Genomic DNA, 16,788 nt, shown 5'->3' with positions numbered 1-16,788 from the left:
GGGGGGGGGGGAAGAAACTGACTTGGCCAGAAAGGCGATGAACCAGTCAAGGACTTGGCCTGACAAACCTGCGGCCGAGAGAGGGGAGATCAGTGTGGAATGATCGGACGTATCGAAAGCAGCCGAGAGGTCTAATAACACGACTGCTCAGACACCACCCTGATCCACCAACCGCACCAGGTCGTCCAGCACAGAGTTCAAAACTGATTCAGTGCCTCTCCCAGGCCGAAACACAGACTAAAATTAATCAAAATAGCAGGAAGATTCCAAAAAAGTGGACAACAGAGGAGAGACCAATGTTTCCAAAACCTTAATCAGGAAAGGCAGAAGCCAAATGGGCCGATAATTTGCCAGCACTTCTGGGTCCAAGGACGGCTTCTTTAGCAAAGGTATCACCAGAGTGTGCTTAAGTGATGGCGGAATAACCCCATTCATAAATACAACATTAACTGCAGCAGTAATATGAGTTATAAGATCACCCGAAGCTTCCTTCAGAAGATCCAGGGAATGGCATCTGCCGGGGAGGCTGATTTGAGGCGCTGAATAGCCTCCAATACATCAGAGTCAGAAAAAATGGGAAACGTTGACCACAACCCATTTGCAAGAGCGAATCCTACAGGGGCCGTATTGACATGACTGAGGCCTTCCACCATGTATGTTATCACGAATAGTCGAGATTTTTGTCAGAAAGAGGAAAGGGAGTCAAACAATTCCTGTGAGGGCGGTACCTCGGCACACACTTTCTCAGGAGTGGATAGGGATTGAACAATGTCAAAGAGTGCCTTTGGTTTGTTAAGTGCCCCTTCTACCTTGCAACTTTTTTTGCTTTAACTGCTTTGTGATAAGCAGTTAGAGAGTGGCGAAAGATGGCCTTAGCTTCACATGAGTAGCTAGCCCGCCATTTTCTCTGCCTGTCTACATCGCAGCTTACCCATTCTGAGTTCCTCTGAAAACCAGGGCTCCGAAGAGTGGCTCCTCTGCTTACATAATTTGAGAGGAGCTAACAGATCAGCAGTAGCTATAAATGAAGCATCCAGTGTGGCCAGGGTGCAACTAGCAGCCTGACCACTGTGTGTGTGTAAAGAAATGGATAGCGCAGAGTTGGACTCCCTAAACCAGCTGCGCTTAAGAATAGCAGGTTTCGCAAGAGGAGGAGATAGAACCTTTAGAAGGATGAAAAAGGCACTAGGAAATGGTCAGACCACACTACGGGACTTGGAGAAGCTGTAGTAATCCAAGCCCGTGGGGCAAATACCAGATCCAGAATATTTTCCCATTGATGCATAGGCACAGCAACCCACTGAGGGAGTCCTAAATCTAACATCAGGGCCATAAAATGTGCTACCTGTCCCGCTGTGGCAGGGTTTACCAGGAGATTTAAAACACCCACCATAATTGGATCAGGATATTTGATCTGTAGTTCTAGTGCCAGCGCAGGAATTTCAGCGGAAAACACGCTATCTGTCCCAGGGGGCTAAAACTGTAAATTTCAGAATAGGAGAGACAAAGATGCGGGCCAGTAAGCATTCCATTTTAAGAGAGTGCCTGGGGACTGTACAACACCCTTTTTTCCATGCGAGTACAGGCCATAGTCTGCCAGCCCAGCACATTCCGTGACATGCGAGACTTCGCACTGAGGCAAATAAGAAAAAACTACGAAGGATTGTGTTGGGCTCAAGGGGACATCAACGTATACTTTCTATACAGTTAGGTGAACAACTCATGCCCCCCCACATCCCCAGTGCAAGTCATCTTCATCAGTTATTAGAAACACGGTACACCATTGGCTCTCAAACTATAAGGCCCTTTGTTATTTGGCCCTCTACAATTGGGTGGAATGCTTGTGCCCTTCTGGAACATTCATCTCACTAGCACCACGTAAGCGCATACCCTCGGTGCCAGGGGGGTGGACTGGGCTGTACCTCCCCACCCAATTAGCACAACATCTCATCACCCATGCCTTCTGCCATGCAGATTGTCTTTGAACTTGGCCTTGCAATGTATTCTCGTTCCTGGGAATATAAGGAAGTGGGAGCACACGTTTATCATAGTTCTAATGTTTAGGTGCTAATAAAAGTTCAGGCGATTCGGTTGCTGTTCTGAGACTGAACCCTCCCCTCCTATCCCCCTGACGCCAGAGCTGATCTGAAATGAGAGAGATACTAGAAGTCATACATGTCAAATAGTTGTGCAGTTCATCACCTAACAGTTTCTCTGTACTCTGGGCATCACTTCTACTCGTTGATGGAGGTGTAAGAGGCATTCTCATTAATCTCCCAGTCACTAGTTCATGGGGGGGATGAGGTGGTGGTCCGAACCAGGCTGGTTCCTTAGGGCATATAAAGCTAAGGGCAGGCTATATAGCCATCCCGTCTTCAAAGTTAGCTTGATCCTAGCAATCCTTTCCTTAAGGAGGCTGTTGCATCCCTCACATACCCTATTTGCTTGTGGGTGATAAGCAGAAGAAAACGTGTGTTTAATACTCTAATAATCCTATCTGTTTCAAAACACGTCATTAACAAAATGTGGCCCATTATCGGATCTCAGCACTTCACACACACCCCATCTTGGAAAGACTTTACGTACTAAAAACTTCACAGCGCAAGTGGCATAAGGGTGTGTACACGGACCTGCCCTGATCCACCTAGAGACTCACTTGCAGCATGTCAACATAATATATATGTAAATTCTGAAATGGACCATTCGGTTGAGGTATTACTCCTCTAATCGATCCGAGTGCGTGCCCAGCTGTAAACGTTTGACACACAATGCAATTCACTACAAAGAATGCAACATGTTCTAACAAATTTGGAATAAACCAGTCTTCTGCAGTTGTTGAGACAAAACTTTCCCTAGTTACATGCGCGGGGTAATGCAGCTGTTCAAGAGCTGCCTTTAACAGTGCTTTCCAGTGCTATCCTGTTGCCATAATGCTTCTGTGGGTAATAAAGAACACACCCTTTGTTTCCATAACTCCTTCTCTTCCTGCGGTGTACTCCTTGATTCTCCATTAATTGGGTCTTTGGCAAATGATTAAACCCTTCTTGCATTACCATAATCTGGACTACTTTCTCTTTGACATTTGGAGTGTCAAAACCTGAGCTATCTGGGCAATAAGCAACCCTTTTGGCTTCAGCGTCTGCAGCTTCATTCCCGCAAGAAATAAAATGTGTTTGCATAGTGTGATTGGCGCATTCAATGACCGCTATGGCTTCTCGGCGTTATAGTGCCTTAATAAGCCTGTCCAATAAGTATGCACGCTCCACTGGAGTGCCGTTCGTTCAGAGGTAGCCCCTCCTTTTCCAACGTGCTAGCCCTACGTGTACGGTTGATGTCACATAGGTGGAGTCACTGTACACCATCACTTTCTGCCCTTCATGTTTCTTGAGCGCGACAATGAGTGCTACCAATTCTGCTGCTTGCGCTGAAAAGTGAGATGGTTAGCCTGGCACTTGCTATAATTTCAAATTTACCATTCAATATATGCCTCACTACAGCTGCGCCAGAAAGCCTTTCTCCACTAGTCTGATCAATTTTTGAAGAACCATCAGTAAAGAGAATTTTCCCTCCTGGCAAAGCATTTTCTTTCATGCAAGGTACATCGTCATATAAAATTCAACATAATTTGCACAGTCATGCACTGCACATGATCGCCTTTTGTTACTGGCTCAGCTACAAATGTGGCAGGATCCACTATTTTACATCTGACAATTTTGATGATTGGATTCAAAATTATTACTTCATAGACTGAGGCTCTCTGAGATGCCAATGTACTTTTGGGTTTCTCTAAAATGGCAAACAGAGCATGCTCCACGAAGAGAGTCATAGAGCAGCCCATCACAGTACTGGTAGACATCTCAATTGCGAACGCGGCGGCTGCCAATGGCTATTCGCGAGCGAAGTGTCCTTTCATAACTGGGTCTAAAATCCCATTATAATACGCTAGAGGCTTGTATCCCAATGTAGTCCTCTGTGTAAGCACTGCTGTTATGACGGTCCCATTTGTGTGCAAAAACAGATGAAATTCCTCCGCGTAATTAGGTATTCCTAAAACCGGGGTTATACAAATCACTTTCTTCAATTCCTCAAACCCTTCCTCCATCTCTTTAGTCCATTCTATTATAACCTTATCCACTTGTGCTTTCTTTAAAACCTGCAAAAAGGGGTCTTGTATACAAAATGTAGTCAAATACCCAGGCTCTAACATAATTGCATAGTCCCAAAAATTGTTGCATCTGTTTTACTGTGTGCGGTTTTGCAGTTTTCATAACCGCCTCAGCTCTTTCAGGTGTCACCTTTTGTCCCTCATCTGAAATCAACTGTCCTATGTATAACACCTCTTCTTGACAATATTGTAGCTTTCCTTGTCTACCTTGTATGCTTTAACTGCAAAGATTGTCATCAACTGAATAGAGACCTGCCTGCACTCATTTTATGTAGTGCTACAAATTAAAATGTCATCTACGTATTGTATCACTGCACTTTTCAAATCAACATTGCCTAGGTCCATCTGGAGGACCCTGTTAAAGATTGATGGAGATTAACAGTACCCTTGAGGCAGCCTAGTGTGTTTCAGTCGAGTGTGGTGAAACGTAAATGAAGTCTTGAGTCCTTGTGCAACGGGATTGACAAAAGGCGTTTTTCAAATCGAACACTGTGAAATATGGTGCTTCTACATGGTATTGTCGCCTGGTTAGGAACTAGAGGAAACTCTGCCTCTACAATCTGGTTAATCAGTCTCATGTCTTGTATGAATCTCCACAACCCAGCCTTTGATTTTTTGATAGGATACACTGCAGTGTTGCTGATAGCAGCAGAATTCCTTGTTTCATCTGTGCTGAAATGGTCTTGAATATACACTAATCAACCTCCCGAGACATGGGATACTGTTTTGCTCGAGGTAAAATCGCTCCTGGCTTCAGCTTTATTTTAACTTCCCCTATTCCCTTTAATAATCATACGTCACAAGGGCCTGTAGTCCATAGGACGCTGGACACCTTCTCCCAGTCTTAAAAAAATGCTGAATGTGGCTGCATTATTGCCATTCGCTGTGGGATTTCCCTCTACTCTATTCTTATCCAGTATGTAATGCTCATAAAGAACACTACTTCATCGTCTCTGTTGGATCCTCTCTAAACATATCATTATCAGTAATGTTAGTCAACCTGTACCCTTCTTTGAGAGCAATTACTGCCCTACATGATCTACCCTCATCCGTTCCTTCGAGCATCACCATTTCCCTTCGTACTATAGCTGCTTCTAACTCTAGAGGTATAGTCTGTCCCCCTTCTTCGTCCATAGGTATCTGTGGTCTGAACACAAATTTGCCAGGTAGCCACAGTCATCCCCACTAAACTAGTTAGCCATGTTGGTAGAATGCTCACCCCATAAGGAAAAACCTCTGGCTCTACTGGAACGCCTCGCACAGCCATTTGCCCTGTGAAGGCCAGTATGAATTCGCCCACATTTAAGTAGTGTGTTTCAGGAGTGGAACACACTATTCCCTTGTCAGTAAATGAAATAGTCCTGTTACGTTTTGTCATCTAATCTCTTCCTAAAATGTTAACTGGCGTTTGTTGTGAATACAACAATGGAACAGATATTTTACATTCTCCTATATAGACTGGTAATTCATCAGTAAAATCAACTCGACTCGTAGCTCCAGAGAACCCTTGAGCATTCCTGGCACTTCCCGACATTGGACATTTTTCCTCTCATACATGAACGATTATCCCCAGTTTCTACTAAAAAAAAGAAAGATTTGCTTCCTATTGTCCCTCCAACCCTTGGTTCCTCTTGGGCTTCTGGGATCACTGATAGTACTGAACACATCAAGTCGCCCTGTAAGCTGTCCTATTGTGGGTACATGCATACCCCCGTACCTGTGAAAGGATTTCCTCCTACCACAGTGGCACCTCCTATTCTAGGTGTCACTAATTGTCCCGTGTTTGCATACTGTTTGTCTGCATGGAGGCGTGTTGCGTCTGCCTTTGCATTGGATTCATTTGCACTCGCTCTGGTTGCTGTCTGTTGCATTCGGGGCACTTGTGTCTGATAAACTGTCTGATCTTGGGCAAACCCTTCCATAGTTTTTTATATGGTGAAGGATAAGCTGCCCCCCCTCTTGAAAATTGGACATTCTGTACATTCCCTTGGCTCCCACATACCCGTGCAATGTGTACCGTCATCCTACAAGTCCAACATACTAGGAGGCAGCCTGACTTGTCCCCCTTGGGTGAATCCTTCTTGCGCTTTCTTCTCATTTTGCGCATTTTGAAATCCACCTTGATTGTTTTGGAATCCACCCCTACCTCTACAGCCCACACCTCTGCCTCGTGGCATGAACCCATTCCCTCCTTGGTACATCGGGCGTTCATTATTCGCCTGTGATGTACCCACTGCTTGCTGCATTCCCAATCCTTCTCTGCTTGTCCATACCCGTTCCATGTCAAATTAAGACCATTTTCTCTGCACCAATTTGGCTTCCTCAATTTTCTTAGACTCACCTTTCTTGTTTTTCTCCTGCATTAGCCGACAGTGATGCACTATCGTCAATTGTATTTCAGCCCACGGCTTTGCTTCCATTCCCACTTGTTTCTTTATTTGCCTCTGTACTTGCTCGGGCAACCCCAGACATAAAATGTGGTAAAATAATGCCACTGGTTTTTCCCATGGCTCGTGCGTTTCAAGTTGCCAGAACTCTTGAATATTCTGAATGTAAGCAATACGGTCTTCATCTTCCTTGTCATGATTGCACCTATATCTGATGTGTCTGGATACTGCACCTCGAGAGCCCTCCAAACATCTGCCCTGCAATTATTGAATGGCGCTCGGTTGTGCTGTGTTTTGTGCTGTCACACTTGAATAGCTTGCTCTCCTCCATATGTCATCAGCTGTCATCCCAAGAATAGCTGCCAAGAGACCCTTCATGTCCCCTGTGGCCAGTGTATTTCCTCGTGTAATTTTTTTCTAACTCGTATATCCATTTCCCAGCACCCGAACTCAAACTCGGGAGCTTACACTTTAAATTATCCTTATCCATCTGCGGCCATGGAATATAGTGTGGTCTTGTTTCCCCTTTTTCCGCAGTCGGCACCCATCGCCTAACTATGGCAGGGACAAATGTCCCTGTCGTATCCTTACTGGTAGCGATCTTAACAGGCTCACGTATGGCAGTGATTCTCCCTTCTCACTATATGATCATCCTCTGGGATGCTCTGGATATGCTATGGCATCTGGCGTCCTATCCTTGGGTTGCTGTAGATTGGACCATCTTACTTCCTTGTCTGTCTTCAGGCTTACCTTTGGGGCGCACGCGCGTCCTCCCTCTTCCCCATGATTCTCTTTCCTCATCTGACTAGTCTAGTCCCCAACTAGTGTGAGTCTCATCCCCTTCACCCATATCTAATTTCAGTCTGCTTAAGGATAATGCTCTGTGCTCAAGGCTATAGGGAGTTTCTTCTTTGCTTCACAATTGGAATACTATGGACTGATCTCCCTTCCCTCGGTTTCCAGATTTGTTACCTTCCATTAATTATTGATAGGCTTCATCAATCCTGTCTCCCATACTTCCTCCTGTATCAAAGTTTTCTTCTACTAATACTATTCTGGATGACCCGTTAAAGGGAGCAACGTCCGGAAGAAACTCTTTTATTCTGTCCCATCGTATTGCTGGGCTTGGCTCTACTGGTTCCTTGCGAAAAAGGCTAATCTCAAAGTCCTGCTGTCTCCTTCTTCGTTCTAACTCTTCATCTAATTCATTGTTTTTGCGCCTCCCTTCTAATTCTTTCCTCTTCTTGTCTTCGCTCTTCTCTCCTCATGTCTGCTCCCCCTACCTCCTATTCTCTTGGTCTCTGTATCCTTTTGTCCTGTAATTTCTGCGCTTCCTCCTCCTCCCTACCTTTCTTTTCTATCTCCATCTTCTATTGCTCGATTCCTATTGTCGTGCTTTATTTGATCCTCTGCCAGCTCCTGTTTTTTCTCTTGCTCCTCCTGATACATCTGTTCTTGTCGCTCTTTGCTCTTCTTTTATGCTCCTCTTCCTACAACCTCTTTTCTCGCTGTCTTTTCTATCCTGTTTGTCCTTTTCTCTACCTTACTTTCTCGATGCTTTTCCCATCTGGCTTGAGCAATCTGTCCTCCCATCCATTCGTTCTGCATGAGTGTTACCTCGTCAGCTTTGTCCTTTTCCCCTTTCCATCTGTTAATCTCTTTTTAATTCTGTCGATGCGTTTGCTCGCTCACTCTTCTCTTCTTTATCTTGTAAAGATATCCTCTTTTCTCTTACTCGCCTCTGGACTATCATCGCTGCTATTAGTGGGTGGTTCGTATATTGGATTACTATACCCCGTCGCTGCATTCATTTCCTTTAGAGGGTACAACCCTACTTCTTCCCCATCAGCACCTTTTACTTCAGGCGAGGTAAGGGGAGCTGAGGGCTCAACACTTTCCTCCTTACACTGATTAAGCATCCACTCCTCAGGTGGAGGATTTTCCCTTTCTTCCTATTTCTTTTTCCAAAGCTCTGGAATCGCTAATATTTTCTCCAATTTCTTCCCTGTGTACGCAGTGGTCAAGTATGCGGTCATGTGTTGTAATACGGCTTTTGACAGTGATCCCCCCCCTTGTGGCCACTGCATGAACATCTCATTTGCTGTGCCTTTCACCCATTCCGCACTATACTGTTTGAGCTTCGGCATGTGTTTTGGCAATGTCTTACATAAATGCATCGGGAAGTGTCTCCCAGTGTCACGAGTCTCAATTGACTGTCAATACTTACCAAGTTTTATAAAATCTTTTCGCCACTTTTCAATATTCTTAAAACAACAAATATGAGCCCTTTCCAACAATCGCCCCTCAAGCCTCTACCTTTCCAATTATCTCGATCTCTGGATTGGTACCAACCACTTTCCTAGATAGTCTTTTTAACTCCTTAACTTTGTTTCAATTCCTTTACAACTTTTGTCACTTCTTCAACACATAACACAGACAGACTAGTCGACTTTACACATTTACTAAAAATACTCAGTGATCACCCTTTTACTCCTTGACACTTTATCAAATATCATGTCGCAGGATTTAACACATCTCTTTATGTGAACCTGTTCACACGTAGCCTAGTGACTCTCGCTAGAGTGTGAGATTACTTCTTCTAGACCCGTTTGGGTCAGGCCTCTTGGTGCTTCTATCTCCACACAATATTTTCCGTTACTTTTAAATTACCACAATCCCGTCTTCTTAATTTGCCACTTCCCTCAGTCTACTCATCATTCAAGTCGTTTGACTTGAGGCCTTTGGTATCGTCTCCTCCTACAACCGACCAATTTTGCCTTCCGTTCACAGAGCGCCCGTGGAAACCAGGTAGGGATTTCGTCAAAGAAGGACCCTGTCCACCGTCTCGGTTTTTCATGCAAGATTTATTTTTGGCCGCTCTCCACAGGAAACCCTGCGATCTTCCGGCTAGATGGCAGAGGATGTCTGATTGTCCGGAACTCTGGATCAAACTGGTCGATGGGTCTGAACCATCCTACCATTGCTACCATGTGAGTTTAGGGTCCTTTAGCAGGTAGCGTGCCATGTAGGTGAATGTGAAGCAGAGTAACTCTGTACGGCTAATAATCAAACCAACTCAGGAAGATGGCAAAGTCCTTTTACTGTTTTATTATCAATTGTCTAAAACAGGGAATTACAACAGATGTCACACAGCATTCTCTCAAAGCATTTCATAAAAACAACACTTTTATAGTAAAAACTCATCATACTTGACATCTTAATACGTGGCACACAAGAAAAACCTATGGGGGATTGTGGTTGGCTCAATGGGAACATCTAAGCATACTTTCTATAAGGGGTCGGTTGTGATTGGGTCTCTACAGTCAGTTGGACAACTCATGCCCACCCCTAGTGAACGTTATCTTCATCAGTTATTAGAAACACGGTACACTATTGGCTCTCAAACTATATAAGGCCCTTCGTTATATGGCCCTCTACAATTGGTTGGCATGCTTGTGCCCTTCTGGAACATTCGGCTCACTAGCAGCACGTACGCTCATACCCAGGTGTCAGGGGTTGGACTGGTCTGCACCTCCCCACCCAATTAGCCTAACTTCTCATCAACCATGCCTTCTGCCATGCAGATTGTCTTTGAAATTGGCCTTGCAATGTATTCTCGTATGAGATTATAAGAGAGTATGAGCACACGCTTATCATAGTTCTAGAACTGCGTGCCCAACTCTATTTTCATCCTGGGCTCACGTGACAGGAGACCGCAATTGGGCCCATTTTGCAGCATTTAATGATCTTGAATTAGTAAACTTGGCACTCTTGGTGTGTTTTTCATTTTTTTGCACCTTAACAAGGAATGAATCGGCTTCTCACACTCTCTGCCAAGAATAGATAACCAGTCTTCTGCTTCCAGTCTTGACGCCAGACCAGATCAGATAGGCCTTCTCCTTTATTCCATGCTCCCAGCTAATTCTCTGCTGCGACACATCTTTCAGCCCTTCTCTTCATGGTTTGAACTTACTAAAATGGTGTCGAGCATGGCACAATTTCTGGCTGCCAGCATACAGCTAGTAGGGGTGGGCCGGACTTCCTGTAGGGGCAGTTGGCTGCTCCTCTACAGTAGGTTGCAATATGTTGGTTGGGGCTAGGTTGGAGGCGGCTCAGTGTAGGCTGGGGAAAAGTCTGATGGAATATTAGTAGGTGAGGCAAGTGCAAGCCTAAAGGGGCAGATGCCGCGGGTGCTTGCCTCAATGCCTTTTTGGGTGTGTACACTGTGTGTGCCGTGGGACGTGCAATAGTGCAAGCTGGTTGTACTTGTGCGTGCCCGCAGGTGCAGGTTCCTGCTTTGGGGAAACATGGGCTTGCAATAGTATGCATGACAGGGGGTTAGTGCTCGCTGTCAGACGGGCTTGTCTGGCGTTACAGAGGCAAGACACAGTAATGCTGTAAAAGGCTGGTTAGTCCGGTGTTGCATTAGGTGGTCCTAAGAGTATATGGAGGGTTACAGTGGCCGTATTGGGCAAATGAGGAAATGAGCAGGGCAGGAGGAAGGTGGGAGGCAAGATAGCAGAGTGGAGCGGGAGGTTTTTGGCTGTTGTGAGATAAGCTATACTGCCTTAGGGGAGTATAAGCATGGACCTTGGTTGGAAGCATAGCCTCTCTGCAGCCTTCCCCGGCACGATGGGACCAGACAGGGAATTAAGGCCTTTGTTGTCGGCCTTCGTGGGAGGCCAGCTTGGTACACATGATACGTTTCATATTTCTACAAAGTACAAGCTACACTGACAAGCCCATCAATGCTCTATAAAACTGGATAGGAGGGAGAACAAATACTTATATAAATAAAAAGGTCTTCAGAGCACAAAACAAATACAAATGGCCCCGAGTGGTGTGGAGAGAAAGAGGAATGTAGTTACAGAGCTGCACAGCTGCAACAGAAAAGGCACGGCCCCCAGTCGTGAGCGCTGAAAATGTGGGACCTGAATACAAAAAGAAATAGCAGAGTACAATGAGCGTGACGCAATATAAGGCAGAAACTTAACATGCAGCATCTCTGGGCCAGTGCATAGCACTTTAAATTTCACGTGTTTCAAGACAGGGAGCCGGTGAAGAGAAGCAAGCATAGGATGGATAGAAACACGAAAAGGAGTACTTGCAGAATACTGCAGCTAGAGTTGCTTCACGTTCTGAATACAGTAAAAGAGATATGCAGGTTGAGCCCAATGCAAAGAGTTAGAATAATCAAGAGCTCCAGAGACAATGGAAGAAACCACCAAGGGGCGAAGATTTCTATGCCCACTGGCTATCCCAACCTTTCATGCAAAGTAGGTATGCCTTACACATGCTTCGCAGCCACTCAGAGTGGCATACGTCAGGCAGAGGCAGCAAAAGCCAAATAAGCTTTTTACCTGTTGGCTGTGGACAAAATAGATCCATGTCTTTACTTTTCCTGTGTTCACTTCACCATACGTTCACTTTGAGGCTTTTACTCCTCCATATCTTCATTTCTCCCGTCTTTCACTTCTACTAGTAATTTTAGGCGGAACCCCCTATACCTCCCATCCTTTCTACACCATATTCTTCTCCCCTGCCACCACTTGACCCCAACCCTAATCTTTAGCTAACCTTAAGCCACATCTTTTGCCACCTTCACAGTGTGAAGATGCAGACGAAGTAAATGTCTGAAGTGAATGTGACGAGGTAAGTGCTGACACTGTTTTATGGCTGAAGTAAAGGGAACAGAGCATGTTCCCTCTGATCATGGTTCCCATACTGCTTATGCCAGCAAAGTCGTAGCGTAGCCATGGACCAGAAGAGTCAAGATTAAAGGCCAGTAGTCGGACCTTGTCACGAGGGAATAGGAACATTTGGGATCAAGAAAGATTTAGAGACCATATGTTATAGCAGACCTAAAAAATGTGAGTAGCCATTGACAAGTTATAGTCGCCTCTTGATGATTAAGAAATAGTCAGTTGTGTGCATGGAAAGAAGTGTGGTGGCGACTGACTCACAGAAGGCTTTTACCCCTTGTTTTAGTACACAATCTTTAATGGAGGGGTTTATCACAAGACTTGGAAACTCCAATAAGATCTTCAAAAACAAAATGAAGGTCAGCATGGTTCTCCTTGAATGTGATTGGGTCTGGTTTGCTACAGGCATCCGCCAAGTATCTTTTTTTCCTTGGATTTAAGTTCCCAGGCCTTCCTACCCTCTGATTCCAAATGTCCCAGTTGGTTCCCCGTAGTGGTTACCCCACCCATCCTGGTATTGCAGGCTTTAGGGTGACCTGAACCCTCCTGCTGGTCCGAAATATATGTAGGCCATCTGCCTTGATTAACTCTGGTGTTAAGCCTCGTGAGCATACAGGTGAGTCGATGTAACTGGTGGAGAGAGCTAGAGATGGTACCCTGGGTGTGGCCTGGTCGAGGCCTTACTCCTAGTTTCTCTTGTCCCTTCTCTCTGATCTTATAGTAATCTCCCTAACCCCATCGCATTCCACCTCCCACTGCCTGGTCCTGCTTAGAGCCCACTGGGTCCGCTGGATCCTTCCTGCTCTGGCTATCTACGTGTTCTCTTTTTTACTTTATTCTTGCCCTTGCCTCCATAGGTTCTTATCTTCACCTCTTAGGACCCCCTGGTCTATTCCGGTTTCTCTGTTTGTGGTAGTTCCTCATTAAGCCATCTCCTCTGTGCATTGCATTTGCTCTTCCTCCACTGATGATATACTACCAACATCATTTGTACCACACAAACAATAGGCTCCTCTTTGTGGCGTCTTCTTCCTCCTCCGGATGACTCTCTCCTCTGATGTTACTTTCTCTGCACCACATTCTCTTCTGATTTTGTCATTTCCTCCTCTGCCATGGCTCCTACCACTCCTCTTGATTTGCAATATCCTGTCCAGATGTAGCAACCTCCTCCTGGCCCTTTTGTCCTTATTTTGGTACTACTGTCACTTGATTCTCTCACAATCTCTGGCCATTCTCTCCATCTCGCCCTCTCTTTGTGCCTCGCTCCCTCTCTTTGTGCCTCGCTCCCTCTCTTTGTGCCTCGCTCCCTCTCTTTGTGCCTCGCTCCCTCTCTTTGTGCCTCGCTCCCTCTCTTTGTGCCTCGCTCCCTCTCTTTGTGCCTCGCTCCCTCTCTTTGTGCCTCGCTCCCCCTCTTTGTGCCTCGCTCCCCCTCTTTGTGCCTCGCTCCCCCTCTTTGTGCCTCGCTCCCCCTCTTTGTGCCTCCCTCCCTCTCTTTGTGCCTCCCTCCCTCTGCCTCGCTCCCACTGTGTTCTCTCTCTCTCCCTCTGTCTGTCGCTCTCTCATAGAGTTTTGATACTAATCTGAGAGCTTCCTGCTGTCTTAGTCACTACCCTCAGACCTAGCTGGACGGAGAGCATTATTTGAATTTTACCTTTTTTGGTTTTCCCTGCGCCCTGATGCCTGCGGGCTATCGGCACGTTAAGTGAACACATAACATAACAGGGGGTGCCAGTACTGCCTTGCAAGGTCTTCAAAATGCTTGGTAGTGCTGGCCTGCTCGAATGCTCTTCAATTAGTGGGGTTAGTAAAATCTAACCCCTCCCCCCATATACTGACCTGTGGTGTGGCTTTGTGATTGCCTTCTGCCAGTTGATGGCGATCAAAGTGGGGTGACCAGGGAGTATCCCTCCCATACCATCCCATGAACCATCATCCATTGGCTCAGGGTGGCAACCAGCCCCCAGATTCACCACCTTCTGATGCCCATAACCAGACTGGAGCTTTCATCATACTCAGGAAAAATGAAGCCATGGGGAATTCAGTAGACAGTACGAGTCGAGAATTAATATATTGGGATAGTAGTCCTGAACTCATGTGTCCATGCATTTGGCATTTTTCGTGTGTGTGTGTGTGTGTTTGTTCATGTACCAGTGTGGCACCAGGCCCTAAGGACGGGTACTACAGTAGCCTAAAAATCAAATCCTTTTTAGTAGACAAATGGACAGTTTTTAGTTCTGCTGTCTTTACCAGTGTAGAAACTTTGATAAAGGGTTTCCCCTCCCTTCCTCCCTCCTTCCTGACCCACAGGTCAAGTGATCGTGAGTACACTCTGCTCCCTCTTGATGAAGACTAGGCAGGTGTGGCTGTTCTCGGCACCGATGCTCCCACTGATGGCTCGACTGTGTGGCATCCCTCTTCAAACCCTTCCAGTGGTGAATACATTTGCCACCATCCTCACCAGCCTACAGGTGGTGTATGTCGTGGCGTCCAACCTGTTCGTACCGTTGAAGCTTGCCAAGACTGCATGCAGAGAGGTGGTACAGGTAAGGCATTGGCTCTAGAGCATCTTGGGACTAACACAAAGCTGGCGGCCTTCTCCCTTCTCTGTCCTTGCTGCTCGTCTACACTTATTTGCCTCTTTTTTTCTTTACATTCTCACTACTGAAAAAACAATAGAAGTTACTCCTAACCAGTATTTAAGACTGGTCATCAAGGATGTTGGGCAACAATAGCGGGGGGAAAGTGCTGGAAATTGAAGGGAGTTCCAAGTTAGGCTAGTTTGCAAAACATGTTTCTTTATTCTGGAGCAGTCTTCTCTTGTTGAATTTAGAGATAACCGATTTTCAGTGATGCTGACTGGAGCGAAGCAAGGTCCGACCTTAATGCTGTGACCCCACCCAAGATTTTCATGTTGAAGACTCAGCCTTGATAATAATTGTGGGATTGCTTCTTAGGAAGTTTATAGCAATACACATTTGGAAAAGGACAGCACACTGCAAATCTGATTGTGAGACTGGATGTGAGTGGTTTGGTGTTTGAGGCCCATCTCTTACTCCACACTGCTTGGCAAGCGCCCTCTACCCCCCTCACTGCTTGACTGTTGCATCTGCGACTCTTTGCACTTTTGTTTGCTTTGTTTTCATAGTTTTATGCTGGATCCTCTCCTCTGTGCTGGGTTAATGTGTGCATGTTCACTTCATGATACATCCATGCTGCACTGCTCATTGACTATTCTTGGAATGGCCTGGTGAGCGTCTGTTTGTTGACTTCACAGGTGCTCGAGGTGTACAGGCTTGTAGCTCTGGCAATGATGCTATGGACCCAGCTGGCTGTACCCCTTCTTTTCCTAGTCTTCTGGCTGGTGATGTACAGTCTTCAGGTGTACTTCTTCCTGAGCTCTCGCAACAGCCCGCTCACCCAGCAAGGACTCCTCTTCATCTTTCTTAACAGGTACCAATGTCTGCTACTAGATGATGATGGGTGTTTATTTTATATATTTGTTTTGTGTGATCTAGTTTACAAAAAACCTTTCACACATTACAGTAGAAAAGTTAAAAATGTTCATATCAACAAACAATAAAATTGTGACATGCAATAAGTAAACAGATTTATTTAGCCTTACTAAGATAATAGTTACAAAAAAAGGTTAGCCAATACATTTCATATAATTCATCAAGGAGACCTACAAGGTCACACAATGTTCTATCATCGTGCATCAATCTTATTTTAACTCTAGAATATCAGAAATAACATTCTTTGTTGCTATTCTCGAGGGCAACGATTTGCCACACAGATGTTATACAAGATTGCTTCTGGAGCCATAAGGTTGATACTCTCTAGACATTTTTTTTAAATATAATTCTTGTTTGGTTTGTAAAAAAGGCAATTCATTGTAAGATGTTCTAATGTTTCAGTCGTGGAAATTGTCCCACCAAAATCTGCATATTCTGCGTGTGAGGAAGATCGGCTCTTATACCGGTTACTTTGCGGAAATATGTAAATTCATTCTGAGTCTTTGGAAGTTCATTCTCCAGCACTTACTTTGAGATTTCCTTGTATGTAGAGGGACATTTCCCAGCTCTTTTTTTCTCACAAACAGGAAACATAAAATAATTTGTAATTCATATTCTCAGATCTTGTTTGAATCCAATATATCTGGTTTATTCATTCTTTATTTACTCTGCTAGGACGTTCCAACAAATCTTATTCTCCAATACCCAGAAACTTCAATAGTGCAGATGTTACTCTCCAGGAATTGAATACTGAACAGGACTGTTTACTTAAGACAGTTTGACAGACAGGATGTTAAAAGGAGGGTTCAAAACCTTTGAATAAATCAATCGCACCGTCCAATGTGTATAAGATTGGAGAGATTTTAAACCAAACTCGCATTGAAGGACAGGAATCGGTACTTCCTTTGGCCTGGTTCAAAGCTCACCTCCATAAGTTACCCTCCACTCTTTGCCAATCAGTTTCAGAGTTTTAGAGGGTCTAGTTTCTCCTCCAAAGGTTAAACCAGGAACAATTTTCCCTT

The 16,788-nt window shown here is 45.1% G+C and overlaps 1 protein-coding gene across 1 annotated transcript in view; it reads left to right on the top strand.

Moving 5' to 3' along the window:
* Positions 1-16,788, top strand: part of LOC138516923 (RING finger protein 145-like) — a 332,975-nt gene that overhangs the window by 196,944 nt on the left and 119,243 nt on the right. The window contains exons 4-5 of the mRNA XM_069632386.1: positions 14,562-14,797; positions 15,529-15,704. Coding sequence (XP_069488487.1) covers positions 14,562-14,797; positions 15,529-15,704 — 412 coding nt within the window. The remainder of the gene's footprint in view (positions 1-14,561; positions 14,798-15,528; positions 15,705-16,788) is intronic.

The sequence above is a fragment of the Ambystoma mexicanum genome, chromosome 6q (assembly GCF_040938575.1).
Source record: "Ambystoma mexicanum isolate Mex_15411 chromosome 6q, UKY_AmexF1_1, whole genome shotgun sequence".
Taxonomy (NCBI): domain Eukaryota; kingdom Metazoa; phylum Chordata; class Amphibia; order Caudata; family Ambystomatidae; genus Ambystoma; species Ambystoma mexicanum.
The sequence above is the reverse complement of the archived record's forward strand: the minus strand, read 5'-3'. Positions and strand labels throughout refer to the sequence as shown.